The sequence below is a fragment of the Coregonus clupeaformis genome, chromosome 12, assembly GCF_020615455.1.
Source record: "Coregonus clupeaformis isolate EN_2021a chromosome 12, ASM2061545v1, whole genome shotgun sequence".
Classification (NCBI taxonomy): domain Eukaryota; kingdom Metazoa; phylum Chordata; class Actinopteri; order Salmoniformes; family Salmonidae; genus Coregonus; species Coregonus clupeaformis.
In genome coordinates this window covers 10,710,836-10,738,826 of record NC_059203.1, presented here as the reverse complement: position 1 = coordinate 10,738,826, position 27,991 = coordinate 10,710,836, and the positions used below count along the sequence as shown (strand labels likewise).

Below are 27,991 nucleotides of genomic sequence, written 5' to 3'. Positions count from 1 at the left end.
CATCCCATACACAAACAACCCCCAGTGTGAACAGGCAAACACTACTGGGATTATCTCACCACTGCCACCAGTGTAGCAATTGTGGGGGAATAGACATAGCAGGACTTACATTTTCGTTGTGAGGTAAGTACGCTATTACCGGAGGGCTTCACCTGCACTGACATACAGGGAGGCTACAACATTTTATCAGTATATTTCAATTAACTAGCAATCATTGTTTGGATAAAATAATTTACTGAACTGAATAATAGTAGGCGTACTTAGTATAGGCACCATCTGAGTCTATTCCTGTTAGTTTTATTACAATATCTTTTTTTTCTGTAAGAACAAAAAACTATTATAGCAAAGGATGATTACAAAGATTGGACCAGCCAGAGCCAAGAGTTTGTTAACTTCTACATCACCATTAGGCCTAGTAGCATGGCACCCAAGGCTAACTTTCACACATTTCCTGAGGAACTGTGAAAATGAGGGCATTATAATAATAATTATAATCTCTCTGATCCTATTAGACACTCGTTTACTTTAGAAGCTTATTGTAGTTTTATTTTTCTTTGATCTCCACACCTTAAGTGATTGCGCTGCATGTTAATACTGTAACGAAATACCCAGTCAACAATTCAAGTTCTTTAATCCTTCAACACTTGAGACAATTGTGTAGGCCTATGTGAACAAATTCAAATGAATTACAGCTAAACCACCCCTTATTGCTTTATATAAATTATCTATCTCCATTAGGAATATTTTATTTGCAAATCCTTGAAAATTGCATAAGCCAAAACAGGTAGCAGTTGTAACCTAATTAGGGCCAATATACTTGAATAATGTACCTGGCTGCACCTACATGTAGGCTAAACTATCATGTACTGTAAATACAAAGGCATATTGTTTTGGATAGTAAAGTGGGACCCTTTTTTCCGCAGGATAACTTTTTGCACATTAATTGCAACCACAAATCAAGTGAAACTTTCTAAGAAAAGGTAACAAAACGTTTTATTAAGACCCGCCCATTCTCAAATCCTGTTGGTTAGAATGATAGAGAACCGTCGCTTCTCATCCTGCTATTGGTCGGAAATGCTTTTTCAACCGTAGCTTGTAAACTCAATATTTACAGTGAAGCTTTCACGTTGTGTGGGGACACGACTGAAAATACAGTTCATGTTGTTTGTAGCGTCTGGGACACCAACAGCTGTCCGCTGAAGGCATATGAGAGGATTGTATAGACGGAGTGAGCTGAAATAATGGTGGTAAGAACCTGTTCCGTTTAAAATGTATATTAATTACATACCATATGTTTATTAAATGAATGTGTTGGCTGCCGTTGGTGTAAACAAGTCATCTATATTTGGACCATTTGACCATCTCTGTGCGATGACCCGATGCGCAAAACATGTATGGTGCTCAATTACAATTTTCACTAATGTTTGCCACAATGAAATGAGGTAGTGTTAAGTTGACCACATTTAAAATACCCAAATACGGGACAACAGTATGATTTTGCTGGACATTCGCAGTTTTGACCGCACGATAAAAAAAAATTTATTTCAGTTAAATCTCATAAGAAATTAGGTGCTGTTTTTGGTGTGACAGTAACGTTATACTACGCTATTATAGGTCTATTTGGTTATGTTATGTAGAATACTAATTAATCAGTATGTGATCTTCCAAGACATTGCTTCAGCTTTGATCTAACTTTACTAATTGAGCACCATACAGCTCCGGCTGTACCGAACGAGCTACTCTGAACAAAAATATAAACGCATGTAAAGTGTTGGTCCCATGTTTCATGAACTGAAATAAAAAAAAATCACAGACATTTTCCATATGCACAAAAAGCTTATTTCTCTCAAATTTTGTGGACAAATGTGTTTACATCCATGTTAGTGAGCATTACTCCTTTGCCAACATATCAAGAAGCTGATTAAACGGCATGATCATTACACAGGTGCACCTTGTGCTGGGGACAATAAAAGGCCACTTTAAAATGTGCAGTTTTGTAAGCAATGCCAAAGATGTCTCAAGTTTTGAGGGAGTGTGCAATTGGCATGCTGAATGCAGGAATGTCCACCAGAGCTGTTGCCAGATAATTTAATGTTAATTTCTCTACCATAAGCTGCCTCCAACGTCATTTTAGAGAATATGGCAGTATGTCCAACCGGCCTCACAACCGCAGACCACGTGTCACCACGCCATTCCAGGATCTCCACATCCGGCTTCTTCACCTGCGGGAGCGTCTGATGGGGGTAGTGCTGAGGAGTATTTCTGTCTGTAATAAAGCCCTTTTGTGGGGAAAAACTCATTCTGATTGGCTGGGCCTGGCTACCCAGTGGGTGGACCTGGCTGCCAAGTGGGTGGGCCTATGCCCCATGGCTGTACCCCTGCCCAGTCATGTGAAATCCATAGATTAGGGCCATAGATTGACTGATTTACTTATATGAACTGTAATTGTTGCATGTTGCATTTATATTTTTGTTCAGTATAACTGAAGCGCACCTAGCCTACTCTTCCCTCGTGCAAAATTTGGTGATGCAGAAACGAGAGACCACATGTATGGCTGTTTTATGAAAATCTAGGAATATGTGGACAAGGAAACAATTCTAGTTGGTCTCAGGGATTGAGACTTTTAAAACGGAATTGTGTGAAGTGTGGTCCTCTGTAGCTCAGCTGGTAGAGCACGGCGCTTGTAACGCTAAGGTAGTGGGTTCGATCCCCGGGACCACCCATACACAAAAAAAATAATAATTATGCACGCATGACTGTAAGTCGCTTTGGATAAAAGCGTCTGCTAAATGGCATATTATTATTATAAGTAGCAGCAAATATGTTGAAGGAGAAACTAATGAACATGGAGAACTTCCCAGGTTCAAAGGCAGGTACAGCTACAAATGTACCTGCCTTTCAGTCTAATATGGCTATTTACTTACTTTTGTAGCTCTTCGTCAAAAACACACTTTTTGTAAGTAGTGAGGCCTAACTGTCCTCTCCAAGTTTAGCTGGAATTTATCCCGAAAGGATTTGGGAAATGTGATTGGGTGACGATAGGCCTATGACATTGGCATGCTTGTCTTGCTCAGAATATCAGATATCAAGTGTTTAATATCAGTACCACATACTGATGATATAGGCCTACATCTTTTCATAACCACAACGTGACTGCAAAAGACAGGTTGGAATGTCTCATTCTCCAAATGAGTGGTGTTTGAATTTGTTGATAAAATGCAGGACATTATTGTTTGGTTGCGGGACAAAAGACCACAGTCAGAGACATGTGGTCACCCTAGTGTGTTTAGCATAATTCCCAGCGGGAACCGGTTTCTGCATTACCAAAACAAGTCATCCTCGGATTTTAGTCTAGCATATTCACTGACTTAAATAATCGTTTTTGCCTCATGATCATGTTGGCAGACACCGTATAGCCTACTACTACAGGAAAGATGGTTTGAAAACACTATTGAACACAATTTTTCATTGAAAAAAGAAAAATAATAATGTTGAATCCATAATTGGTTTGTCACTTGTTGTTACCATCCTTGTTTGCATAGTGGTTATTCATTAGCCTATCTAGGGCCCAGGGGTGAGCATGAGAGTTGCTTGGAAATCAATATGAGCCCTACATGCAGCAGCAGACACAGGTAATCTAATGTTATCTAGGCCTACCTGAGCTGTAAATCCCACATCATGCAGATAACATATTCTCCATTGGTATTCTCATGTTACAGTTGGAAATTAGCCTACATGGTGCCTCCCATTCATTGTGCAGTAGCCTTTACAGTTTTTTTGTGGGACATTTTTTGTGTGTGTAGAATTTAAGGTTATGTCACTGACTGACATCATATCAGATACAGAATGATCAACTGCAGTATTGTTTTACTGTACACATGACTGTATAAGGGTTATGTAATGAAGATCATGAAGGGACACCAAGTTCATAGTGTCCTTTGACAAGGATGTGTGAATGACATTATCCAGGTGTTTGGTGCTGGTTTATAGGGGATGGATGGGGTGTTGTTATAAAGGTATAATTAACTCTACAAACATTGCTTTATTAACACTTGCTTAAACAAACTGTACTAATAGTTTCATCATAGTTTTTTTATTAATTACTTGGATATAAAACATGTTATTGGAGTCATTAATGTAGTATTTCTATGATGATAATGGATGTTGTGTATGCCTATATAGAGGGAGAACAGTATATGAGAGCACCCACCTGGGTGTCAGAATTTGCAGAACCTCTCAGAGTCTTATTAAATTCATGTTCCAGGCTAAGAAGGGTAAGCCTTTAGTTTTTGTATATTTATCTTCTGTTACTCTTATGCTTATATTGGCCTGGATACAGTTGTTTTCAGCCACCACCTCACAGTATCAGGGTGTTTTCTCCAAAGGAAACATGCAGAGGAAGACATTTAACACCAGGGCTTGTTTGACGTCACAGGTCATGATCTGCAGTCTTCAGCCATGCAGTCTGTCTTTATCTATGGCTTTCAAGCAGCCCAGGGTAGTAAAACATTAGACCTTGTGTTTGGCCTACGTGATATGTTGGACTGGTTTGTGTTGTAGGCTGGCTGTGAGTGTCTACTGTGTGTAATCCCCTTGAACAGCTTTTTACATGGCTGTGTTTGTATCTGTTTGTGTACCTAAAGTTGGAATCTTTGGAATGTGTTCCTAGCTACAGCTCTTCCCACTAGGGTATACTAAAGGGTTAACATTTGTTTGACTCCTGGAGGGCAGTATCTAGTACTGGGCATTTCCATGTAAAAGGCCACATGAGCACTAACGTGAAATTCATAGGAGCACGTACATTATGGTGTCAAATGAAAGCTAAGAGTCTATATTTTCTTTCATTAAGACACGTCAATCTTTCAACCATTTTTCATCCTAAAATTAGGAATAAGCAAAGGCTTTGATTTATGGTTAAACCAATGGAAAAGGGGTCTTAAAAGGTATAAAACATACACCAAAACACAATAATGTTGAAGTTGTTAAAAAGTGTACGTGAATGACTCACGTCAGAGAGTTAGAAAAGGTGTTATCACAATCCTTTACTCCGGTAGTAAGTCATGTTACAGGTCGTGACATCCTAATCAGGTACGGATAATGCACATGTATATCTATCATAGATAGGTGGCCTACCAGCTCCATCTCTGGGTTGACATGATGCCCATTATCTCAACATCCTCCTTTTCATATAGAATTAGCTCAAGACGTCATACAATTTAAACAAATCAAATCAAATCAAATTGTATTTGTCACATACACATGTTTAGCAGATGTTATAGCGGGTGTAGCGAAATGCTTGTGCTTCTAGCTCCGACGGTGCAGTAATATCTAACAATTTCACACAAAAAAGTAAGGAATGGGATTTAAGAATATATACATATATGGACAAGCAATGACAGAGCGGCATGGACTAAGATACAGAATAATATTATAGAATAGAATGCAGTATATACATATGAGATGAGTAGTGCAAGATATGTAAACATTATTAAAGTGACTAGTGTTCCAAGTGGCAGTGATTTCAATAGGCAGCCGCAGCCTCTAATGTGCTAGTGATGGCTATTTAACAGTCTGATGGCCTTGAGATAGAAGCTGTTTTTCATTCTCTCGGTCCCAGCTTTGATGCACCTGTACTGACCTCGCCTTCTGGATGATAGCGGGGTGAACAGGCAGTGGCTCGGGTGGTTGGTGTCCTTGATGATCTTTTTGGCCTTCCTGTGACATCGGGTGCTGTATGTGTCTTGGAGGGCGGGTAGTTTGCCCCCGAATTGGGTCGGGCAGACCGCACCACCCTCTGGAGAGCCCTGTGGTTGTGGGCGGTGCAGTTGCCGTACCATGCGGTGATACAGCCCGACAGGATGCTCTCAATTGTGCATCTGTAAAAGTTTGTGAGGGTTTTAGGTGATAAGCCAAATTTCTTCAGCCTCCTGAGTTTGAAGAGACTCTGTTGCGCCTTCTTCACCACACTGTCTGCGTGGGTGGACCATTTCAGTTTGTCGGTGATGTGTACGCCAAGGAACTTGAAGCTTTCCACCTTCTCCACTGCGGTCCCGTCGATGTGGATAGGGGGGTGCACCCTCTGCTGTTTCCTGAAGTCCACGATCAACACCAGCCCAAATGAAGATATCTAGTTACAACATTACTATCATCATCTTTTATTTATGTTTTATAATTAACAAACATCAGTTCATTGTCCATTTCTTAAGGGACATAGTCCCCGTACACTCTTAGAAAAAAAAAGGTGCTATCTAGAACCTTAAACGGTTCTTCGACTGTCCCCATAGGAGAACCCTTTGAAGAACCATTATTGGTTCCTTTCTACAGAGGGTTCTACATGAAACCCAAAAGGGTTCTACCTGGAACCAAAAAGGGTTATCCTATGGGGACAGCTGAAGAACCCTTTTCGAACCCTTTTTTTCTAGGAGCATAACGCAGGGGCGGTCTTATATTAGCCCTCGTCCTAGTGTGGTGCACTGGCAGAATGTTGGGCTCCTCTGGGAGCCCCGGGGCTTCTCCTTCCTCCTCCACATCCTCCTGAAATTGTGGAGGCAAGGTTGGCAGAGATGACGGATCTGGTGGGGTCTCCATAGTCTCCCCACAATTCGTCCTGCCCACACCATCCAGACGATATTCACAGTCCTCCCATGCGGCCACTCTGTGCTCTCCTGAACTGGGTGTATGTCCCTCCAGTTCCTTCAATACTTTTGGCCCTTTACTTCCACTTCATAGGACCTTGTGCTGATGTGCCTTATGCATGTGCCAAGACTCCATGTGGCATCCATGGCTTGAGGTGACAGGAGCACTCTAACAGCTTGGCCTTGTTTTATTACAGGCAGATTTTTTGCATGCTGGTCATAGTACTGTTTTGACTTCTCCTGATGTGCGCACTTGTGTGCCAGCACATCCCTAATGACCTTCGGTGTGAGGAGCTTCGGAGCTGTTGGCAGCAAAGAGTGAGTGCGTCTAGACATTAAGCGCTGTACAGGACTGCTGCTGAAGCCCTCTGTGGAAGTATTTCTCTACGCCAAAATGGCTTGCTTCACATCATTGCCGTCCTGCATAACCTTTGTGATAAGAGCCTTTGCTATTTTCACAGCTGAGTCAGCTTTCCCATTACTCTGACTGTGGTAGGTTGAAGAGGTCACATGAGGAATTCCCAGGCTTTTGCAAAAAAAAGTATTGACTCTTGAACTGGGGACCATTATCTGTAACTACACCACTGTCAGGTATGCCATATCTGCTGAACTGCTGCTTACAACAGTCATTGATGCAAGACACTGTGGTGTCAACCACTTTCTCCACCTCCCTAAAATCTGAATTGTAGTCCACTATAATAAGAAAAACAGCATATGCAACGCTAATCCATTCCCACTTTAGACCAAGGGTGTGCTGGTATGTCATGTGGCCGCAGCGTTTCCTTTTGCTGCTTGGGTAGATTAGCGTTGCATATGCTGCACACGGCCACAACGTTTTTAATTTCTTGTTGGGCCAGAATAAAGAGTCTCTGGATTTCCTGAGGCTGGCTTCGACCCGTAACCAGTAACCTTCCTTGTGTCCGGCCAGCCTCTCAGGATAAAAGACTGCAGCGTTCGAGATGTCTTGCCCTCAGCTGAATGAGCTTTGATAGCATCCCATGTCTGCAGGGAAATGTTTTGACCAGTAGCATGGTTCACATCTTCAAACTCAGCTTGTAGAGCATACATTCTCATTTGTCCGATATTGCGGGTGACTAGTTGTTGGGAGTCCTGCCCTGGTCAAGAAATCCGCAATGTGGAGCTGTATTCCTTTCTTGTATACTACCTCTAATTGATAATGCTGAAGCTTTAGCATCATCCTTTGTTGTCGCTTTGGGGCAGACAGAAGAGGCTTTTTGAAGATAACCTCCAGTGGCTTGTGGTCAGTGTGCACCGTGATAGAATCCCTGCCATGAAGGTATTGGTCAAAACGGTCAGAAGTGAACACAATGGCTAGACAAATCTTTTCAATTTGGGCATATCCCTGCACCGTGGGTGTCAATGTCCTTGAAGCAAAGGCAATTCTTCTGCAGGGGCGCTGCCCCTAGACCTTTGTCACTTGCATCACATTGTAGAGTCACTTCCTTTGGAGAGGTCATAGTACCCCAGTATTGGTTGGTTGGTGTATGTGAATGACTCACATCGGAGAGTGAGATAAGGTGCTAGCATAATTATTTACTCCGGTAGTAAGGCATGTTACAGGTCATGACATCCTAATCAGGTACTGATAATGCACATGTATATCTATCATAGATAGGTGACCTACTAGCTCCATCTCTGGGTTGGCATGATGCCCATTATCTCAACAGAAGTAAAGACCCCTGCCAATTAATATCAACATTTATATTTAGTTTAGCAGAAATTATAAGTAAAAAAATATTGCCTAGTGTTTTGTCATTCTGTTACCAAAAACCCAAATATCTTTAAGATATATTCTAATTTCTCTCCCTAATGAGGAGATTTAATGAGATCTGTTACTCACTTGCCAGTCAGGAAATTCATTTAATAGAGGGGTAGGATAATCTTCTATGTCATTTGGCAATCCAGGGATAGCAATGTTTACGCCAAATGAACAAGAGGCCAATGTTGTCAGTCGTGGGCCAAAACCACATAACCATATGATCTAATTTACCAAAGACGTTAATCCTTGTGAAGCTGATATTATTTTTGGAGTGACTGCGGGTCTGAATTCTCTGGAAACCTCTTCCCAAAAACTAAAGGCCTGAAGCTTCTAGCCATGTGCGAGATTCTCTACTTTATGCACAGTCTCTGCTCTACTCGTTCGGCTGCCCAACGAACAGGCTACTCTGGCAAATTTCAGTGATATAAATGGAGAATGGTGCTCGTTTAATAAAGTTAGATCAAAGCTGAATCAATGTCTGCAAGATCACATAATGATAGTATTCTACACAACAGAACAGAATATAATAACATAGTATAACGTTACTGTAAGACAAAAAAGAGATTTTAGGATGATTGTGCGAATGGTCGCATTTTTCTCTCATGTGGCCTAAACTCAACAGTGTGCACCACTAGGCAAAATATGTGCTTTGATTGAAACAAAACACAGGTATGCAACAGGTTGTTAGCACCATCTGCTCTAAAATTAGCTCACTTTACATAATTTTAAACTACACTCTACATAACTCAAGAAGATCTAAATGCATATTCTCATGAAACTGATTATGATCAAATGGTTGGCATGCAGATGCTGCATGGACGTTTACTGGTAAACTTGAAGAATTATCATTCACGATTGACAGTGAGAAATGTGAAGGGAGGGTCACCACAAAAATAGAGGTAAAGAAACACATGCGCAGAACATGATACGGATCTTCAGCTCTAGGGAAGAGGGTTCCAGGGGGGCCAGTATATATAAAAAAATATGTATTCACTAACTGTAAGTCGCTCTGGATAAGAGCGTCTGCTAAATGACTAAAAATGTAAATGTAAATGGAACAGGGCGGTTACCTTCGGAATTGCAGCGTCTGCCTCTATATTTTGTGCAAATTGTGGTTCTAGCCATGCATACCCATTGCCCATATCCCAGAAACACATACCCAAATACATGCACAAACACAAACACACACTCCCCTTGCACATGTAGTGTACACTGGATAATGCTCCTGTGCCACAAATAATCGTCTGGTTTGCAGGATACGTGACGAATTACTGACGCATGCTTGTGGTTTCCAGCCTCCCTCAGAGGCCGTTGCCTCACTAGGGTCCAAGAATCCTGGAATATTGACCTCTCATAGCCATCTGCTGCTCTGTGAAACACATCCCCACATGCTGTGGAGGAAAACAAACAAAGACACTGTAGAGCCAGAGTCATGTCCCAGACCCAGACCATGAGACCCAGACCATGAGAACACCAAGGGATCCCGTGCATACAGTGACTTGCGAAAGTATTCACCCCCCTTGGCATTTTTCCTATTTTGTTGCCTTAAAATCTGGAATTAAAATTGATTTTTTGGGGGTTTGTATTATTTCATTTACACAACATGCCTGCCACTTTGAAGATGCAAAATATTTGTATTGTGAAACAAACAAGAAATAAGGCAAGAACAAAAAAAAAATTGAGCGTGCATAACTATTCACCCCCCCCAAAGTCAATGCTTTGTAGAGCCACCTTTTGCAGCAAAGCCTGAGCCCCTGCCTGGCTCACCACACCCTCACTTACAGTGGGGAAAAAAAGTATTTAGTCAGCCACCAATTGTGCAAGTTCTCCCACTTAAAAAGATGAGAGAGGCCTGTAATTTTCATCATAGGTACACGTCAACTATGACAGACAAATTGAGGAAAAAAAATCCAGAAAATCATATTGTAGGATTTTTAATGAATTTATTTGCAAATTATGGTGGAAAATAAGTATTTGGTCACCTACAAATAAGCAAGATTTCTGGCTCTCACAGACCTGTAACTTCTTCTCTAAGGGGCTCCTCTGTCCTCCACTCGTTACCTGTATTAATGGCACCTGTTTGAACTTGTTATCAGTATAAAAGACACCTGTCCACAACCTCAAACAGTCACACTCCAAACTCCACTATGGCCAAGACCAAAGAGCTGTCAAAGGACACCAGAAACAAAATTGTAGACCTGCACCAGGCTGGGAAGACTGAATCTGCAATAGGTAAGCAGCTTGGTTTGAAGAAATCAACTGTGGGAGCAATTATTAGGAAATGGAAGACATACAAGACCACTGATAATTTCCCTCGATCTGGGGCTCCACGCAAGATCTCACCCCGTGGGGTCAAAATGATCACAAGAACGGTGAGCAAAAATCCCAGAACCACACGGGGGGACCTAGTGAATGACCTGCAGAGAGCTGGGACCAAAGTAACAAAGCCTACCATCAGTAACACACTACGCCGCCAGGGACTCAAATCCTGCAGTGCCAGACGTGTCCCCCTGCTTAAGCCAGTACATGTCCAGGCCCGTCTGAAGTTTGCTAGAGTGCATTTGGATGATCCAGAAGATGATTGGGAGAATGTCATATGGTCAGATGAAACCAAAATAGAACTTTTTGGTAAAAACTCAACTCGTCGTGTTTGGAGGACAAAGAATGCTGAGTTGCATCCAAAGAACACCATACCTACTGTGAAGCATGGGGGTGGAAAAATCATGCTTTGGGGCTGTTTTTCTGCAAAGGGACCAGGACGACTGAAGGAAAGAATGAATGGGGCCATGTATCGTGAGATTTTGAGTGAAAACCTCCTTCCATCAGCAAGGGCATTGAAGATGAAACGTGGCTGGATCTTTCAGCATGACAATGATCCCAAACACACCGCCCGGGCAACGAAGGAGTGGCTTCGTAAGAAGCATTTCAAGGTCCTGGAGTGGCCTAGCCAGTCTCCAGATCTCAACCCCATAGAAAATCTTTGGAGGGAGTTGAAAGTCTGTGTTGCCCAGCGACAGCCCCAAAACATCACTGCTCTAGAGGAGATCTGCATGGAGGAATGGGCCAAAATACCAGCAACAGTGTGTGAAAACCTTGTGAAGACTTACAGAAAACGTTTGACCTGTGTCATTGCCAACAAAGGGTATATAACAAAGTATTGAGAAACTTTTGTTATTGACCAAATACTTATTTTCCACCATAATTTGCAAATAAATTCATTACAAATCCTACAATGTGATTTTCTGGAGAAAAAAAATCTCATTTTGTCTGTCATAGTTGACGTGTACCTATGATGAAAATTACAGGCCTCTCTCATCTTTTTAAGTGGGAGAACTTACACAATTGGTGGCTGACTAAATACTTTTTTTCCCCACTGTATGTCTATATTAGCTTGGCACATCTAGCCACTGGGATATTTGCTCCTTCAAGTTGGATGGGTTCCACTGGTATACAGCAATCTTTAAGTCATACCACATATTCTCATTTGAATTGAGGTCTGGGCTTTGACTAGGCCATTCCAAGACATTTGAATGTTTCCCCTTAAACCACTCGAGTGTTGCTTTAGCAGTATGCTTAGGGTCATTGTCCTGCTGGAAGGTGAACCTCCGTCCCTGTCTCAAATCTCTGGAAGACTGAAACAGGTTTACCTCAAGAATTTCCCTGTATTTAGCGCCATCCATCATTCCTTCTATTCTGACCAGTTTCCCAGTCCCTGCCGATGAAAAACATCCCCACAGCATGATGCTGCCACCAGTGTTCTCGGGGTGATGAGAGGTGTTGGGTTTGCGCCAGACATAGCGTTTTCCATGATGGCCAAAAAGCTCAATTTTAGTCTCATCTGACCAGAGTACCTTCCTCCATATGTTTGGGGAGTCTCCCACATGCCTTTTGGCGAACACCAAATGTGTTTGCTTATTTTTTTCTTTAAGCAATGGCTTTTTTCTGGCCACTCTTCCGTAAAGCCCAGCTCCGTGGAGTGTACGGCTTAAAGTGGTCCTATGGACAGATACTCCAATCTCCGCTGTGGAGCTTTGCAGGTCCGTCAGGGTTATCTTTGGTCCCTTTGTTGCCTCTCTGATTAATGCCCTCCTTGCCTGGTCCGTGAGTTTTGGTGGGCGGCCCTCTCTTGGCAGGTTTGTTGTGGTGCCATATTCTTTCCATTTTTTACTAATGGATTTAATGGTGCTCCGTGGGATGTTCAAACCCTGATCTGTATTTCTCCACAACTTTGTCCCTGACCTGTTTGGAGAGCTCCTTGGTCTTCGTGGTGCCGCTTGCTTGGTGGTGCCCCTTGCTTAGTGGTGTTGCAGACTCTGGGGCCTTTCAGAACAGGTGTATATATTCTGAGATCATGTGACAGATCATGTGACACTTAGATTGCACACAGGTGGACTTTATTTAACTAATTATGTACTTCTGAAGGTAATTGGTTGCACCAGATCTTTATTTAGAGGCTTCATAGCAAAGGGGGTGAATACAATGCACACACCACTTTTCTGTTATTTATATTTTAGAACAGTGAGCGGGCATTCCCTTTCATTCTATGCACCAGACCCAGACAGGCCTTAGGAAATCAGAGTGAATGTGTCCTATCTTCCTGTTAGGATCTCATAGAATTACTATGTTATGGAATGCCTATGATCTCACACTACCACTATCTGTGGCCTCGGTAGCGTCCGGCTCCTACAATATAGAGGTGTTCTCATTGACAAAGCCTATTGACAGGATACACACTTACACAGGTACTCATGGTGAGTCACAACAAACCTCCTACCGTGACTAGCCTTACATTAGTCTCTCCTACATCTCTCAACAGCAGGAAACGGGAGAGCCTGCGTCACCATTGGTCTGAAATTGGTCTGAAATGCAGTGGCGATCTGTGGCAACATGCAGGAACGCTCTGAGGCACATCTGTGCCAAGAAAGTGTCTAAATATGAGTGTGTGCTCTCGGGAATGACTGTGTGCCATGGATGGGTTTGTGCCAGTGAATACCACAACTTATGTAGGCATAGGACTGTGATTAGTAACAAGGTGCCTGGGCTCATCGACTACATGTATTACTTTTGTAATGTAGTTGTTATAAAATGAATTGTAGATTGTGACTAAAGAGTTGCGTTGTTTTGTTTGTGTGTAAAATGCATTCACTTCATAAAAGGAGGTTTAAGGACAGCCATATTTATAAACCGAAAAGGAGAGGAAAATGTATGTCATTCAAACCTCAGTCATCAGCTATGCACATACAGTAGAGGAGACATTATGATGCTGAAAACTGAAGCCCACTTTAGTCTGGAAATGTACTTTAGAAATCACAGAAAAAAAGTGGTGGCCACAAGTTTTCTCCCAGTCTTTTTCTGTGTCTCTCCCACCATCTCTCTCTCATCAGAACGGTCCCTCCACAGGGCGATGATGGGACTGGGCAGGACCTCGTTAGGGAGAGCCAAGTATATCAGTGTGGGCGTCGGTGGGGAAGTTTGCATGTGTGGCCTTGTGGAGGTTAAGACTACACTAGTGGCTGTCCGCTGTGCAGTTCAGGACTTGTGATACTGCCAGTAGGGTTGACTGGCGCGGTCCATGTACTAGAAAGCTGGGTTTGGTTTGGCTGGTCTAGCAGTTAAAGCTGCCTATTTGCTGTCTGTGGAGGCTAAAGACGCAGAGCCATTGGCAGGAGTTATAGGAGAAGGTAACTAAGCTTGGCCTAGGCTAGGGGGAAGTGTCATGCATTAGATTGATAACAGGAGAAGTATAAGTCGCTCTGGATAAGAGCGTCTGCTAAATGACTAAAATGTCAAATGAGAAGAACTAGTACTACACTGTTCAATTACAGCAGTTTACCTAATTAAAATGGTCATTTTTCCCAAGTAGTAAAATAATTGTTCTTTTTTAAGAAATAGTGCAATTTTCTTCTGGGTGAAGGGTTAGACAGGGTAAGAATTGGAACAATCGACTGTCATGCCTATCAGGTGACGGTAACCCGGGCAACAACTCTAAGCAGTGGGAGTGCATTTCTATCCAGACTCCACCCTCTGGTCTAGCCCTATGGATTGGAGAGTGGGAGTGAACTAACCTACAAAAGTTCCCTCCCTAAATCTAAATGAAACCACTGTGGAATGCACACACACTCCCTCTTACACACCCTCACACTCAGTCATGCCCGTCGATCAAGTCAATGCTTCTTCCTGTTTCTTTGCGAGTTCCCTCTCTGTTTTGTCTCGTTTGGCTAAATTAGGCATAGTGGGAGCTCCTGGAGAGCGTGTACTGACGGAAGGCTGAGCAGAACAACATAGCTGCTAGAGAGGAAGGGCTCTTTCTTTGGAAACCTTTACAGGACTTTTTGAGTGGGTGAGTTTTGACGGTGCCCATGAGATTAGCCCCCAGGGGGGTTGTTGAGTAGGGGGTAAGGGGGAAGGGAGGAGGTGAGTGTGTGCCTGGGAGGTGGAGAGAGGAGTGTAGGAAACACTGGGGCGCTGAATTTAATATTCCTTCCGCTGGACTGGAGCAACCCAAAACAGACAGATAGAGACTCTTCCTGATGGATCTGAGGGGGAAACCCTACCTAGAATTCCCAAAGACTGTTAAAGAGTAAACGTCACACACATCCTGACCAAAGGAAAGGAGAAGGGCCTGGAGGAGCATGGAAGCACTGAGGGAGTCTTTTCTGCATCTGACCTTTCAGATGTCCACGTACAAGAGGGCCACTCTGGACGAGGATGACCTGGTGGACTCCACCGGAGATGAGATCTACCCCTCCTCTGCCATGCAGGTAGGCACAACTATTCCTTTGTATAAAAATTAGCGACAAACTCTGACACATGCCAAGCCTGTCTAGAGACGCACTCATTCTGCTGCTTCTATTATGTTATGATCTGCTTGCATTGTATGACATTCCATTCCAAAGAAATTCATAACCATTGAGCTAATCAAATTCCAGATGTTCTATTGTCTTTGTGAGGACTATGAGCCCAACATGCTATTTCTTGACAGCCTGCTATTCTCTGTCAGCCATGTGCTACGTTTAACATTAAGGGCTACTTGAAGAGAAAGACTTCAGTCTCAGGAGGAACCCTATTATAAAACAAACTACCCTTTACAGAGGCCCATACAGTATCTGCATTTCTGGGTGCTTCAAAAAGCCTGGATAATCAGTTGCAGAGCCCAGCAGAATACAACAGTCTTATAACTCTTAAATAACCCCTGTGCAGGATCCTTCTTTCTCCCCTGCACTAAGTAGTCACCAAGAATCACTTATTTTGAGCAGAGATATATCCACTATCCACAACTGATTAAGTAGGAGAATGCAGAACAACATACTGCACATACTGTGGACTGTTGTTTTTTGGATTATCATAGAAACAAACGTATCCGTAGATAGAGAAAGGTATAATGAAGACACTGTTGCCAAATTTTTAAGAGGCTACAACAACAGTAGCTATGTAACTGAAACCAAAACAGGTTATACAATGGACCTGCTCTGTCTGAGTCAGTGGCTTCACACATGTCTGCCTACAAGTCTTCTCAGTTGCACACATCAATACAGATTACAAATTCAAACCCACCCAAACCTGTCTGGAGGATTGGGAAGCCTGTGGCGGCTTTGGCACCAGGGCTGCTCACATTCAGTGTGACATTTGAACTTTGCCTTAGTTAATGGGACTAAATCTAATTATTTAACAGGTCTGGGATAATTGGTTTTCACCGGGTGTGTAAAGCTCAGTGAGGGGAAGCCACACTAATTCCTATAGTAATTGAGCAGATCTAAAACTCAATTGAGCTTTCAGTAAAAGCAGTCAGGCTGAAATTTGAAAAAACATGACCATGTCCTAGTTCATTCATTGTGGTTAGTGCTATGCTTTCTCCTTATCTGGGGCAGAGGCACAATGATTTTTAATAATGCCCGCTGAAAAACTATAAAAGAATGAACAAAATATGAATACATGACCTTTATATAGAGGAGTGTTGAAAGGCATTATGGTGTGGAAGCCATTATGTATTGTAATATACCATGTGAGTCATTTCAACCATAACCAATACATTTTAGTCACACAGTATTAGCACTACTGCCTCTGTGGTGTTCAGTGTATCATCTCTGACCAGAAAAAAGATACCATTCATCATAGGATCATAGAACATAGAGTGGTTTGTTTGCCTGAGTACTGTGGTTAAGGGTTGTATACCAATCATTGTAACCATTACACACAGTAACCAGTGTATGTGTGTCTGTGGATATGACAATGTGGTGCCATGTGCTCATTGCTGTGTGTGTGTGTGTGTGTGTGTGTGTGTGTGTGTGTGTGTGTGTGTGTGTGTGTGTGTGTGTGTGTGTGTGTGTGTGTGTGTGTGTGTGTGTGTGTGTATTTCTGTACAGGTGACACTGCGACATGGCCCTGGTCCCAGGTGTTGGGCTGAGAAGACACACACTGAGCGGAGGCTGTTGGTCCTAGTGTGTGCACTGTCTGTTGCCTTGTTCTTCTCTCTCATCACTGTCGGGATCTTCTACAAAGAGAGTGAGTGACTGAGATTGTTAAATCTGATCTGGCAAAATAATCCTGAGAATAATTGACTAAACAACCTAGGGTTTCAATTTTATGTTTATATACAGTGGCTTGCGAAAGTATTCACCCCCCCTTGGCATTTTTCCTATTTTGTTGCCTTACAACCTGGAATCAAAATTAAATTAAAAATGGGGGGGTATCATTTGATTTACACAAAATGCCTACCACTTCCAAGATGCAAAATATTTTTTCTTGTAAAACAAACAAGAAATAAGACCAAAAAAACTGAAAACTTGAGCATGCATAACTATTCACCCCCACAAAGTCAATACTTTGTAGAGCTACCTTTTGCAGCAATTACAGCTGCAAGTCTTTTGGGGTATGTCTCTATAAGCTTGGCACATCTAGCCACTGGGATTTGTGCCCATTCTTCAAGGAAAAACTGCTCCAGCTCCTTCAAGTTGGATGAGTTCCGCTGGTGTACAGCAATCTTTAAGTCATACCACAGATTATCAATTGGATTGAGGTCTGGGCTTTGACTAGGCCATTCCAATACACATAAATGTTTCCCCTTAAACCACTCAAGTGTTGCTTTAGCAGTATGCTTAAGGTCATTGTCCTGCTGGAAGGTGAACCTCCGTCCCAGTCTCAAATCTCTGGAAGACTGAAACAGGTTTCCCTCAATAATTTCCCTGTATTTAGCGCCATCCATCAGTCCTTCAATTCTGACCAGATGGTGTTCTCGGGGTGATGAGAGGTGTTGGGTTTGCGCCAGACATAGCATTTTCCTTGATGGCCAAAAAGCTCAATTTTAGTCTAATCTGACCAGAGTACCTTCTTCCATATGTTTGGGGAGTCTCCCACATGCCTTTTGGCAAACACCAAACAGTGTTAGCTTATTTTATTCTTTAAGCAATGGCTTTTTTCTGGCCACTCTTCCGTAAAGCCCAGCTCTGTGGAGTGACTCTGGGGCCTTTCAGAACAGGTGTATATATACTGAGATCATGTGACACTTAGATTGCACACAGGTGGACTTTATTTAACTAATTATGTGACTTCTGAAGGTAATTGGTTGCACCAGATCTTATTTAGGGGCTTCATAGCAAAGGGGGTGAATACAATGCACACACCACTTTTACGTTATTTTAATTTTTTAGCATTTTTTGAAACTAGTTATTTTTTTCATTTCACTTCACCAATTTGGACTATTTTGGGTATGTCCATTACATTAAATCCAAATAAAAATCTATTTAAATTACAGGTTGTAATGCAACAAAATAGGAAAAACGCCAAGGGGGATGAATACTTTTGCAAGGCACTGTAATCTGATCAAATGTTCCTGGGTACAAATCTTTACTGTACCTTCTGTATTTTCTCAGCTCAGTATTAGTTTCCTTGTATTTTGAGAAGGGAAGCAAATGCCACATCCTCCTATTCAACCACCTATCAGCCCACACATGACAAATCACTGCCGTCTGTTATGAGAACCAACACAAGAATGTGCTTTTACGAGACCATTCACTTTTCCACTCCTTTTATTCAGCTCCTGTTATTCATGAACCAAAGTCCAATTAGTGCATTCTCATTCTGTCTCATGTCTATGTTGATCATTGATAAAAAAATGTACAACTTATTGTCCTAAAAACAACGTAGACTTATGTACAATATAGCCTCAAACATAGACATGAGAAAGAATGAGAATGCACTAACTGGACTTTGGGTCATGAATTATTATCCCTCTAAAAATATAAACATGTTTTCCACATCTTCTCCCAAAATAACAGAAAGGGAGTTGCCAAATGCCCCTGGGCTGTAAATCAGCTTTTGCATCTAGGACCGTAAAAATTCCAGAGCACTTTCTAATAAAATACTGTATTATCCATCTCCTTATTCAGTCCAATGAAAGAGAAAGAATACTCTGTGAACATCCGTTTACACTTCAGCTTTCACAGCCAGTTAAATGTATGACAATCACGTCAAAGCCAACGAATGCCCATCTTACAACCAATGGCAGCATCGGACAATGGCCTGCTGAGAATATTCCACAACCGTGATGCGGCATTGTCCATGAGACAGGGAACCCAGAGAGAGGGGCCTGGCTGGGTGATTGATACCCTGCACCTGTGGAGAACATTCAGGTGTGACAGGTGCAGGCCAGGGGCAAGAGCAGTGCATCAGGACCAGCTGTTGGAACGGTGGGACAATGACTGACAGTGACCTCGTCTGTGGCACAACCTCTCGATGGGAAGCCCTTCTCTCCTCTATGGAAGCTCCATCCATCTATTTTTCACTGTTTATTTCTGTAGGAGTTTAAAGAAGAAAAAGCTATTTTGTGTTTATGTTTTTGCAGTTACCTGTTGTAAACAATGATTTCCAGATGGTCTGAAGACATCCAAGTCATGACATATTTTGGATTATTTATTGAAGGGCCTTGAAATGTACTAGCTGTTTAAACAAAGAGATAGTGTTGTCCAAATGTTGAGGCTGAAGAAGCACAGTGTCTGTAAGAGGTATCTGATACAGTATGTTTAGTTGTCTTGTCCCACTCCCTGTTGGCAGCTCACCCTGGTGTGTGTCTGACGGAGCCATGCATTACTGTGGCCAGTGCTGTGATGGGAGCCCTGGACCGCTCGGTGGACCCCTGCCATGACTTCTACAACTTTGCCTGTGGGGGATGGGTGAGGAACAACCCCCTCCCTGAGGGAAAGTCCCGCTGGGGTCCCTTCAGCAACCTATGGGAGCGCAACATGGCTGTCATGAAGCACCTGCTGGGTAAGGTTTCTCCTCAGGGGGTGGGGTGTCCTTAGCTGCCCCTCTCACCCTTAACAACCTAGAGAAATACAAACAAACAGTTAGCTAGTTCTTATTGCCCCACTGTTCTCTCTACATGTTTGTTATCCCATTGTAATGTAAGATACGTTTGTAGAAGACTTAACTGTGAAACGTGTTGTGTTTGGCAGAGAACACTACCATGAAGGGGCTGAGCAAGGCTGAGGAGAAGGCCCAGAGGTATTACAAGGCCTGTATGAATGAGTCTAAGATCGAGGAGTTAGGGGCTCAGCCTCTACAGGAGCTCATCAATCAGGTGAGTTCACTCCTCAAGAGGCATCCTCATCCAGTCTTCTGCCATAGCCCTGTGTAGATATAAGCTATGTTTATGATGTGCTAATAGATGTGTAAAATATTCTTTATGGTATAATGTTAATGTAAATAGTTACCCTAAATGTATCCATTGCCCTGATATAAAGGATCACCACCTCTCAGGTTTTAAGTGAGCCTCTCTCTGAAGGAGATCATACATGTTCTCTTTCAGACGGGAGGATGGGCCCTAACCGGCTCCTGGGACAAAAACAATTTCCAGGAGGTTCTACGCACAGTGTCGGCCAACTACCGCTGCTCCCCATTCTTCACTGTGTTTGTCAGTACTGACTCCAAAAGCTCCAACAGCAATATTATCCAGGTGAGAGAAGAGCCAGTGGCCCCAGTGGCTCCAAGGCTCAGTGGCTGTAGGCCCAGGTACTCCCACAGGCCTCCTCCTCACTCCTTTAGCTTTTGATTTACATTCCTATTTACATTTGTCAGAATAATCATCAAACATCACTTATCCCCAGATCTGCTCAGAGAGGATTTACATGTACATTTAAATGCTATTTTTTGTTTGTTTTTTATGTGCAGCGGGACGTTAGAAATTCAAGGTTAATCGAGCTGCAGTATACTGTAGAGTAGATCCTGCTATACTATACTATCAAAGAAACAGGCTCACTTTGCTCAGAGTGCTGAAATGTTTAAATGGAGTGTGAGATGGTAGTCATGAACTGTTCCGCTTACCTACAGGTGGATCAATCCGGGCTGGGGCTCCCCTCACGGGATTACTACCTTAACAAAACGGCCAATGCAAAGGTACTGACAGGCGGCCGCACTATGGCACTATGGTGAATGGGCTTAAAGATTGTAGCATGATGAAAGGCAGGGTAAAGGAGGACATAAAATAGATCAGTGCCTTGATGCAGAGGCCTGATTAAATTAGGAAATTAACTTTATAAATTGGCACACTATACTGAGAAACTTATCTCGCTAGATATGTGTTTCATTAGGAATAGAACATTTCCAAAGGGGCAGTACAAACCCTACAGTACCCCACTTGGACAGAACATGTATAAATAATATAGAAAGAATGTATAGCTCAAGGGATAACTTTGTGCTTGTAATAGTCAGTATTTTCCTAGTGCTGGATTGTGTTTTTAAATGAATTTAACCAACATCTCTCCCTCTGTACTGCCTACATGGTCTTGGCAGTATCTGAATGCATACCTAGACTTCCTGGTGGAGTTAGGGGTCCTGTTGGGGGGCTCAGAGGAGACGTCCAGATCGCTGATGCAGGAGATTGTGGACTTTGAGACCACCCTGGCCAACATCACCGTACCCCAGGAGGAGAGGAGGGACGAGGAGCTCATCTACCATAAGATCCAGGCAAAGGATCTGGCGGTCAGTACCCACCCAACTTGTCTCTGCTGCTTCAGCTGATCCAAGCATCATGTCAACACCAGATATCCACCTGCAGTATCACTAGATACAAACCTACAGTAGATTGCATTTTGGTTTAACAGTGCAAGGTCTTTCTTCCTGCTTTCTATTCATACCTGCTGATTAAAAAAAGCAAAGAAACCAAAGATCGGATAGGACAGGTGCACCAATAGATATATTGACAGTATCATTGTTTCTGTGTGTTTCTGTAGACCTTGGCTCCTGCGGTGGACTGGATGCCCTACCTCACAGATGTGTTTGCTCCTGTACCCCTCAATGACTCGGAGCCTGTGGTGGTGTACGCCAAGGACTACCTCCAGAAGGTCTCCGACCTCATTGCCAGCACTAACAAGAGGTTAGAACCACTTTCTAGCCCTGCCTTCCACTCATTATTCATATTTGAATGCTGATGGACAGCACTATGTAATTAAGGTAACCATTGGGATAATATGGTTTATGTAAGATTTCATATCGGTCCAGCAGTGAAATTATATGAGCAGCACAGGGGACATTATAAAACGTTATGCAAACTACATATAGAATATAACCTTTTGCTTCCTTTCTTGAAATGTTAATGTGATTAATGATATAATGAATTCATCTACTCCTACCTGTGCAGCGTCCTGAACAACTACATGATCATGAAGGTGCTGAGGAAGATGGTGTCCATCCTGGACCAGAAGTTCCAGGATGCTGAGCAGCGCTTCTTTGAAGTCATGTACGGAACCAAGAAGGTGAGAGAGAGATGGAGATAATGTCAGTGCTGCAAGCTGGCAGGGAAATGGGCAACATACCTATCAGATAAGAGTACTCAAGGGGACCGGCTTTTCCTGCTGCTTCAGTCAACAGAGTTAAGCTATATTTGCTTACAGCACAGATAAAAATAAATGAGTGGCTGAAACTATGTGGCTATAAAGTACACTGTAAACGGTAATTGGCATAGATAAAACGTAAGAAGATGTGCACTTGACAGTGGCGAACTTTAATTAAACAAGGAGCTGATAAGAAAATACTTAAGTAGCTGAGTCACTGTCATCACTAGACACACATTCAATTGACCAGACAGCTTTTTCCCTTGGCTGTCTGCTGCTAACAGCTATCTGCTGTGTTGTGTTGTGCTGTGGGGGTTCCAGCTATCCAAACCCTTATATGAGCTAGATCCTGTTCCCCTGGCCTTGCTTTCCATTGGGGTCACACTGTCAAAACATACCAAGTGCTTTCTCGTCCTGTGTGTGCGTGTTTGTGCACATGTGTGCACAATTCATCCACACTACACGTTTAGCACCCCTCCCTTTTTACCTCTGTCACTCACTCCGTCATTGTTTCCCTTGTATCTACTCCTATCTGTCTCTCTTGTTCTCTCGCTCACCCATTTCCACTCTGTTGGCCTCTTCCTTTCCCCCTCCCCCTGTCTGCATAGTCTCAGTTTGGATTCTAATATCCCCAGTAGGAGAGGGGAAGTTGGGGGGCGAGAGGAGTGTCATGTTGTTGCCAATCTCTGAGAGTCTCACAAAAACGACAGTCAGCCCTTTTAGAGGGGAATGTGCTGTCTCCCTACACTCTCTGATAAAGGCCTGGCTTCGCCTTGAGGTAAAGGATTCCAAGGACATATGCAAAACCAACACTACTACTTGATGCTTGAGGGGCATTATAAAACCTAATACAATTACAGACTGGGTTGATACTGCATTAGGATCATGCAGGGTTTTCAAGTATTTGTATAGACTTGGTATAGTCTGAGAGACAGTGCTATCTTGTGTGTTTAGGTAATGTCAGTGTTTTTGTGTGTAGGTGGTGTCATTGTTCCTGTGTGTGGGTGGTGTGGTGTCATATTTCTCATGTGTTCAGTGTGATGTTTCAGAGCTGCGCCCCACGTTGGAAGCTGTGCGTCAGCGACACGGACAGTGCCCTCGGCTTTGCTCTCGGGGCCCTGTTTGTCAAAGCCACCTTCGACGAGGACAGCAAGGCCATTGTAAGTGTTTCAAGGTATCACCCACCCACACACTACCTCCACTGTGAGCTGCCACTGGGTGAGATTCTGACAAGCCTTTCCTTTTCCCTGTCCGTCTGTCAGGCAGAAGATATGGTCTCTGAGATCAAATGGGCATTTGAGGACAGCCTGAAGTATGTGGGCTGGATGGACCAGGAGACCAAAAAGGCAGCCAAAGAGAAGGTGGGAGAGCCGGGTTGCTTTGAATAACTTGCAGAAAGATGTTTTCCACTGTTAGGGTGAGGGAATTGTCATTACACAGACTGCAAACTATGGAAAAGTGTATTGCCTTGTAACTAACATGGTATGGTATGCTGTGTCTGTTACAGCTATAGCATTTCAATTGTATTCAATAAGAGATTGGCCAAGGACAAGTGTACTTACTATGACTGCGATATGTGGGTGTCTCACCTAGCTATCTTAAGATGGATGCACTAACTGTAAGTTGCTCTGGATAAGAGTGTCTGCTAAATGACTCAAATGTAAATGTAATAGTCCTTATTGCTATAATTGTCATGTTTAGCGTAATGCTCGTGAAGCTAACTCTGCAGTGCCATCTGGTGTTAGCATCTGTCTCAATTCACCTTACCTGCTCTGTTATAGGCTGATGCCATTTACAACATGGTTGGATATCCAAAATTCATCATGGACCCCAAGGAGCTTGACAAAGTGTTCAATGATGTAGGTAAATATGTAATTAAAATAAATATGCATACTTCTGTTTTATGAAGTTGTCCATGTCTCATCATATGTTGATAAAAATACTCAACTCTTTGATGTTGTCTGACTGTAAGACACCCTGGTTCTGAGGAGGGTTGCCAGTATTACAGTATCTCCTGTTTGCATTGCTTGTGTGTAAATCTCGTTCTCTCTCTAACCTGATTCCTCTCTCTCTCTCTCTCTCTCAGTTTGAGGTGGTGTCTGACCTGTATTTCCAAAATGTAATGCAGTACTACAACTTCTCTGCCAGAGTGACTGCGGACCAGCTGAGGAAAACCCCCAACAGAGACCAGTGAGTGTCTATAACCCGGCACCCACCTCCCTGTTGCTCGCCTCTCCAGAGAGGAGGTCAAATGCTCTGACAGGGACAAATTCCCATTCTGACTCTGTGGAATACTGCTGGCATCCAGAAACGTTCCCCGGCAACCAATATCCCTCAGCTGAACTGATCCTTTTCTCTCACTACATAGTCAAGTAGCTCAGGGTTCTCATTCTTTCACACTGATCTGTAGTCAACAGCCTAGCTAAGGGCATAGGGGAAAGTCAACGACTGGTTTTTACCACCCTGATCTCAGACTTTTGTGCTCAGTTGGTGTCATATCCTATGTCTTGCATACACAGGTGGAGCATGACCCCTCCTACAGTGAATGCATACTACAATCCCACCAAGAATGAGATGGTGCTCCCAGCAGGAATCCTTCAAGCTCCTTTCTACAGCCGCTCTTGGCCAAAGTAGGTCCCTCTTCCCTTTTCAGCCTATACAGTTCCCTAATACCTCCCCATCTCAGGCACAAATACAGGTACACCACATGTGTGCGCCGTGCTTGCGTGAATTGTATACAGTATGTGTGTCTCCTGGAGTGTCTTCACATAGCCCAGAATGTAATTGCTAGTTATAAAATGTTTTTATTTTTCTTGAAAGGATTTTGAATCTATTTCCAGGGCCCTGAACTTTGGGGGAATTGGTGTAGTTATGGGTCATGAGTTGACACACGCTTTTGATGATCAAGGTAAGACCTTTAATTTTCATATAAGTTGTAGTGTCTTAACTCTTATTACTTCATATGGGAACTAAGAAGTTTTGCTACAAACTAAAATACAATTTTTACATGGCAGGGGAGACACTTTGATCACAGGGCGAGCTGACCCCTGCGAATTCACCAGAATATCGACTGCATAATCTTTTGGGGACTGTGTCCGCCCTCTCCCCTAAAAAAAAGAACCAAAACAATATTATAGGCTGTTGTAAGCATCCCACCAATCGAACGTAACATGACACATTATGATTTCAAATAAGGCCTCCAGTTCTACAGCGTATTTTGCTTTATGTTAAAGGGAGGGAGTACGACAAGGATGGGAACCTCCGCTCCTGGTGGAAAAACTCATCTGTGGAGGCCTTTAAGAAGCAGACCCAGTGTATGGTGGAGCAGTACAGTAACTACAGCATCAACAAGGAACCCCTCAATGGAAAACACACCCTGGGAGAGAACATAGCTGACAATGGTGGACTGAAGGCTGCCTACAAGGTTTGTATGATAGGGAGGTGTTGTTAGGGTGGGCTAGGGGAAAGTAGACTTGACGATATGAAGAGCAAGAGCAATTCAACTTACACACACATACTGTAAATGTGCAGACGTTTCAGAATCATCAATGTGAGATGCAGTATTTGGAAGGTCAGAACTATGACACACATTACATGTTTTCTTGTTCACATGATTGGGTCATTGTGGGTCATGTCTTTACTCTGTGGTGGAAAAACCGGGCTTGCCTACATCACTGCAAAGCCTGGAAACGCAACAGGTGGCTTGGAGAGGCTTGGTCAGCTTCTGAGCGAGCTCTCACACTCAAACATTCTTTCCATCAAATTAAAGTCATAGGTTATGGAGCAGATGAGCCAACCATATAGCAGAAAGGGGGACCTGCATGAGCGCTGTCTGTTAGTGAGGACTGAGGAGGAAACAAAGCTGAGGGCGAGCAGGAAGAGTCTTCTGTTTTTTTCTCATACTGTTCTCTATGGCGAGAGGAGGATAATGCATGCTGCCTGTAATATGACCCTTGTCTGCTTTGAAGGCTTATATGAACTGGATTGCAAAGAATGGAGAGGAGGCCACCCTGCCTGTCCTGGGGATGACTAATCATCAGTTATTTTTTGTTGGATTTGCCCAGGTTTGTGCCACTTAAAGTATATCCATGTCTGTGGCAAATTTAGTAATGCGTTCTCTAGCATGCCTACCATCAACATTGTTATATATTAATTATAATGACCTATTACATTGATAATGTAAATGTAGGACTTTTCACTCTGAAATCCTTAATATGTGTGTCTGTGCTTCCTGCTATATGTAGGTATGGTGCTCAGTTCGGACTCCGGAAAGCTCGCATGAGGGCGTCATCACAGATCCACACAGTCCATCAAGATTTCGAGTTATTGGCACCATCTCCAATTCCCATGAGTTCTCTGAGCACTTTGGCTGCAAGGCAAATGCCCCCATGAACCCTAAACACAAGTGTGAGCTTTGGTGATGCCTAGCTACCCATTTGTCGGTATGGCAGGTGTCAAAATGGGCACTGGGGACATGGAGCAAAATAGAGGCAGAGGAAGGAGAGCATTGGTCTTGATACCAAAAATCCATCCGTTTTACCCAGTCTACCCTTCTTAGGGTCCTTATGAGGACTGAAGCTGGAGGTTGAGCCAGTACCAACTCTCTTCATAAAGACAATTTGTTTTAGAAAGCTGTGTCTTTTTCCCCAGTTAAACTCTATGAAAATGTGCCTTTATGTTTATATAAAGGAGGAACAATTTTAACACTGGAAACCGAAGAAATTGTTATAAAAAGGGGAAAACTAATGGGAACTTCTCTCAATCAGGTTTTATGTAGAGTTGTCATATGCCTTATTTTTCAACAGGAAGTGATATTTATTTTCTGTATTTTTCACTGTTACAATTTGTATCTGATCAATCCACCTCTATATGTTGTGTCTTCACTTATTGTAGATTTTTAGACTGCAAAAATAAAATGACGAGTTGCAATGGCTGGATTTTTGACTGAAATAATATCCGGAGGAAACCGTCAATCACATCTAGAATACAAGTCAAGTTCCTGTCATAACAAGTAGATTGTAAAAGTCATATTTTATTATTGCCCATGATTGATCCGATTCAATAAGTTATGTGTATCTCGTTTCTGCATCAACAAACCTAACACAACATCATAATTTGTGTAAAGTCTGATTGCTTAATGTCTCCAGTTTATACAGTAGCGACATTGTAAATAAGTGATCCTCCGAATTGCTGAATGCCTGATATGATAAGGACATATTATCTGAATAGTTTTCAATCAGAGAATTCTGAAACTTGTGAAGGATGTATTGACCATCGAACAAGTCACATAACAAAGAGTTTCCCATTCTGTATCTGGTCATGCATGACAGGACTTTTCTGTGTCATAAAACACCTTTTATAATCTAATAAAAATGTTGTCACCATTCTTTTGTATGCCCATCTTTTTCTATGGCTCGTCTGATGCTTCAAAGTGACACCTTTTTATATAATGATTTTTTATTGTTATATCAAAGCAGAAATCATTCAATCGTTTTACTTGGAAATTAAAAGTATGTCGATTGATGGTTATTACCGATAGATGTCGCTGCCCACAAACAATACAGTACTGAGTACAGTACAATCTACTACAAAGTTCTCTCTCTCGGTCTTCTGCCTGTAAATACACCATCATCATTATTATGTGTACAGATTACAGTACCTGAACCTGATTACATTTGTATACATTATTGAGCGGTTCTTGAGAATGACCCCATAGATATAGCATGAGACAGTTTATTTTACACACACAC

The 27,991-nt window shown here is 42.6% G+C and overlaps 1 protein-coding gene across 5 annotated transcripts; it reads left to right on the top strand.

The window, feature by feature from the left end:
• Nucleotides 1–24: 24 nt before the first annotated feature.
• On the top strand, nucleotides 25–27,625 carry LOC121577729 (endothelin-converting enzyme 1-like). 5 transcript variants are annotated; one of them, XM_041891560.1, is made up of 19 exons: nucleotides 25–123; nucleotides 15,090–15,176; nucleotides 16,779–16,917; nucleotides 19,465–19,677; nucleotides 19,866–19,990; nucleotides 20,219–20,365; nucleotides 20,740–20,805; nucleotides 21,202–21,390; nucleotides 21,642–21,784; nucleotides 22,049–22,163; nucleotides 23,291–23,401; nucleotides 23,504–23,602; nucleotides 24,023–24,100; nucleotides 24,328–24,431; nucleotides 24,761–24,871; nucleotides 25,082–25,149; nucleotides 25,475–25,665; nucleotides 26,210–26,305; nucleotides 26,486–27,625. In XM_041891560.1, exons 2-19 carry the CDS (start codon nucleotides 15,090–15,092, stop codon nucleotides 26,660–26,662), a joined length of 2,259 nt encoding a protein of 752 aa, XP_041747494.1. In that variant the 5' UTR covers nucleotides 25–123; the 3' UTR covers nucleotides 26,663–27,625. The 5 variants fall into 5 exon arrangements, 4 of the variants coding, with proteins under 4 accessions (XP_041747494.1, XP_041747493.1, XP_041747495.1 ...); XM_041891559.2 differs by lacking the exon at nucleotides 25–123 and adding an exon at nucleotides 1,120–1,247; XM_041891558.2 differs by lacking the exon at nucleotides 25–123 and having other exon boundaries at nucleotides 14,215–15,176.
• Nucleotides 27,626–27,991: the final 366 nt, after the last annotated feature.